The sequence below is a fragment of the Camelina sativa genome, chromosome 4 (genome assembly GCF_000633955.1).
Source record: "Camelina sativa cultivar DH55 chromosome 4, Cs, whole genome shotgun sequence".
Taxonomy (NCBI): domain Eukaryota; kingdom Viridiplantae; phylum Streptophyta; class Magnoliopsida; order Brassicales; family Brassicaceae; genus Camelina; species Camelina sativa.
Window position 1 is genome coordinate 17,642,655 of NC_025688.1, and position 3,419 is coordinate 17,646,073.

At 33.1% G+C, this 3,419-nt stretch overlaps 1 protein-coding gene across 1 annotated transcript in view; it reads left to right on the forward strand.

The window, feature by feature from the left end:
- LOC104780913 (AP-3 complex subunit sigma) overlaps positions 1–1,607 on the forward strand; it is a 2,793-nt gene extending 1,186 nt beyond the window's left edge. The window contains exons 3-7 of the mRNA XM_010505458.2: positions 74–135; positions 224–320; positions 861–931; positions 1,092–1,183; positions 1,276–1,607. Coding sequence (XP_010503760.1) covers positions 74–135; positions 224–320; positions 861–931; positions 1,092–1,183; positions 1,276–1,342 — 389 coding nt within the window. The 3' untranslated portion in view covers positions 1,343–1,607. The remainder of the gene's footprint in view (positions 1–73; positions 136–223; positions 321–860; positions 932–1,091; positions 1,184–1,275) is intronic.

Consider the following 3,419-nt stretch of genomic DNA (forward strand, 5'->3'; position numbering starts at 1 on the left):
TTTTTTTTTTTTTTTTTTTTGGTATGATCGTTAGAGGCTGCAGTTTTGGTTTTTGATTATGTTTAATTTACAGTACTGTGCAGTAGACCTGAGAACGTAAGCAATTTTCTGGAGATCGATTCGTTGTTTGGCCCGGTAATGGCTTCTTCATTGTTTGTGCTATTTATATATAATCAACAATACCTTATATTTGGCTGAGTTAACATATTTACTGTGTTTGCAGGACTCTCGGCTTGTATACAAGCACTATGCTACACTCTATTTTGTGCTTGTATTTGATGGTTCTGAAAATGAGCTTGCTATGCTTGATCTCATTCAAGGTGCGTTTTTTTTTGTTTTGATATTTGTTTATTATATAGTCAATCGCTATTGTTCTTAGATTCCAATATAATCTTAGATGGCTTGTCTGTAAAACCTAGCTCCATTTCAATTTGTGTGCTTTGGAATGAGATAGTTCTATAGTTTTTAGCTTGTTTCGAACATCTTGACAATATTGAAAGACAGAATTCAGAATCAGTATCTTGTTCTCTCATTAAAGCTTGTCGCCGTGAATCAAGTACAAATGTGCCTGAGTAGTGTGCCAGCTCAATTTCTCGGGTATAGGATGTAATCTCAGAGTATATTTATATTGGTATTGTAGTTCTCTTTCCAATTTGAGTCTCTCTCTTTAATCAAATTTCCGGTATATTTCTTTCCTTTTAGTTAATAGAGAGAGTATACTTGGCTTGAGTCCACTTAAGTCTGTCACGGATTGTTGTTAAATACGAATTATTGATTATTCCTCTGCTCGTTGATTCTTTCTTAATTTAAGCTGTGAATTCATATTATGATGATCTAAGTTAAGATTATTGCGTTGGCAGTTCTTGTTGAAACACTGGACAAATGCTTCAGCAATGTCTGTGAACTCGACATTGTGTTCAACTACAGCAAGGTAATAGTCCGTTCCACCATATACTCGATTTTATATTCAAAAGCTGATGCTACTGCAGACTGATTTGGTCACTCTTTTTAGATAACTTAACAGAAACAAACCCATGTTAAAGTAGTAATGCTTTTTATTTCTTCTTCTTTCTTTCACTCACATGTTGCAGATGCACGCAGTGTTAGATGAGATTGTATTTGGAGGACAGGTACTAGAAACTAGTTCTGCCGAAGTCATGAAAGCTGTTGAAGAAATATCAAAGTAGCTCCTCACCCTTCTCTCTCAGTCTCTCTACTGTTTTCTGCATTTGTGGTGTGGAGATAAACACAGTTGTACTTCTGTGTTTTTTGCAGATTAGAAGCTGCCTCAAATTCAATTTCACTTGTGCCGAAGTCTGTTTCCGGCTGGCGTGGCCGATAAGCTTTAAAGCTTCCTGAACTGTCACTGGAAACAAGAAGTCAGACAAAACATGTATAACAAAGGTGTTTTTATACATGTCTGGATCCAAAGTCCAAACATGTTTTGTTTAGTTACCACCAAATGTTTCGTGGATGGGCTCAATGGTCTAACCGTGGGCCTAAGAATTGTAACTAGGGGGATGGATGGGAACTGCATGCTGTTTGAGAATGTAACAAAAACGAGGAGAAGTTAAGATCTATAAAATGTTAAACAATGTCCACATTAAGATTATTATGGATAATAAAACTAGAATAAAAAGTTTTAGGGAGCTACAAGGTAAATTATAGCAAGTACGAAAACGCCGAACGGCGTGCTTTGTGTGAAAAGAGTCAAAACGGAATTCGATGGGTTGGGGAAAGAAGACTGAAGATTCGAAAATGGTTTGAAGTGCCAATTCATATCCAATTAGTATCATTCTACCTTTTGAAATTCTTATGATCCATCTCTGCATTTCTCAGTACCAGCTTTTTGACCTTTTCTAGTACCCAATAGATAGATAAGATGCCTATGTGGGTTTTATATATATGCAAATATATATATATATATAACATAATAATGGTATATACTTTCAAAAATACAACATTGTTGTTACTACTGATTCCAATTCAAACAGGAAACACCTAACTTAATTGTTTAGGCCATATTGGGAGGGGATATTGAATCTTTAAAGTATAAAGTAGTTGCATTCATATTAATAATTTTCAGTTTAGAAAAAAAAAACGACGATTATCCGAATTAGGATGGAATGTTTCCCTCTTTATGCACCTAAAGCTATTGGGCTACAAGAACAAGAAAAAAGTTGGAAATTTTGTGTTGTGTTGAAGACAAAAGAATAGTATAAGTGGAAGATTCAAAGTGGAGTGTGATTTTTGATTGGGAAACGTTGAGAGCGAAACACATACTATATAAAAAAAAGAGAAACTTGTTGGATAAAGATGATACAACAAATCGAAATATACATTGTGCCCTAGAAGAATTGGTCAAGCTACTAGCAAAGATGTACCATGGACCAAAGTGACCACCTTTGATCATATTTATATTTGCATATCTTATGTTTTTTTTTGTTTTTGTATAATCATGATGATTGATACCTCTCCCAATCTTGGGGCATTCCTCTAGTTGGTCCAACAAGTTTTCTTTTTCCACTTTTGCCCTTTTCACTTACGTTGGACCGCTCCCACATTTGTTTCTCTTTTGTTTTCCTCTTCCTAAATTTATCACAGTTCATAACTTCATATAATGTGGTTAATTTATCCATTTCACAAAGAATTAATAAACCAATTAAATGTGTTACCTACACCAAAATATATAAAAGTTTATTCAACCCAACGAACATTTGAATTTAGCTATTTATGCCTTACCTACACCAAAATTGTTAGTATATTTTATCAGTGTTAAGATTAATTTGTGTTTCTAAATTTTTTTTAATAAAAAAAGCAAAAATGGAGAGCTACACTCCTATATTACAGTCAAACGACACAAACCATATATTAGTTGACTGAATACAAAAACTGTAGCTGAAGTCTTTTATTAAAAAAAAAAATACAGAACTGTTCATAACATAAATCTTTAGGAAATGTGAAGAGACGCTTTCGAGGGGACAACATGAAGTTACAGGAGCCGTAGACCAACAAAAAAATATGGTCTTTAACATATGACAGCTGGAATTTGTACCTTTCTATCAACCATTTAACAAAAAATCACGGGGCTAATTTGAAAGATAATAATAATAAGTAAATTAAATCGAGGAAAACGTTGCAAATAGACTTCTTAGATTCCAATTTCCAACTGTAATTAGTAGAAGTGCTCATAACTATTATGGTGGCAACACCAAAAAGAAAAGAAAACAAAACAAGTAGTAATAATAGTATAACTAAATTGTAAACATCTTAATAAGTGACTGTTAATGACAAATACAGTATACCATTTTCCACAAATAAGAACTTAGTAAAGTACATTTTTCCATAGTAGACTGATTCAATCAATTAATAGAGTATAAACAACCATATATATACACTTTAACAAAAAAAAAAAAAAA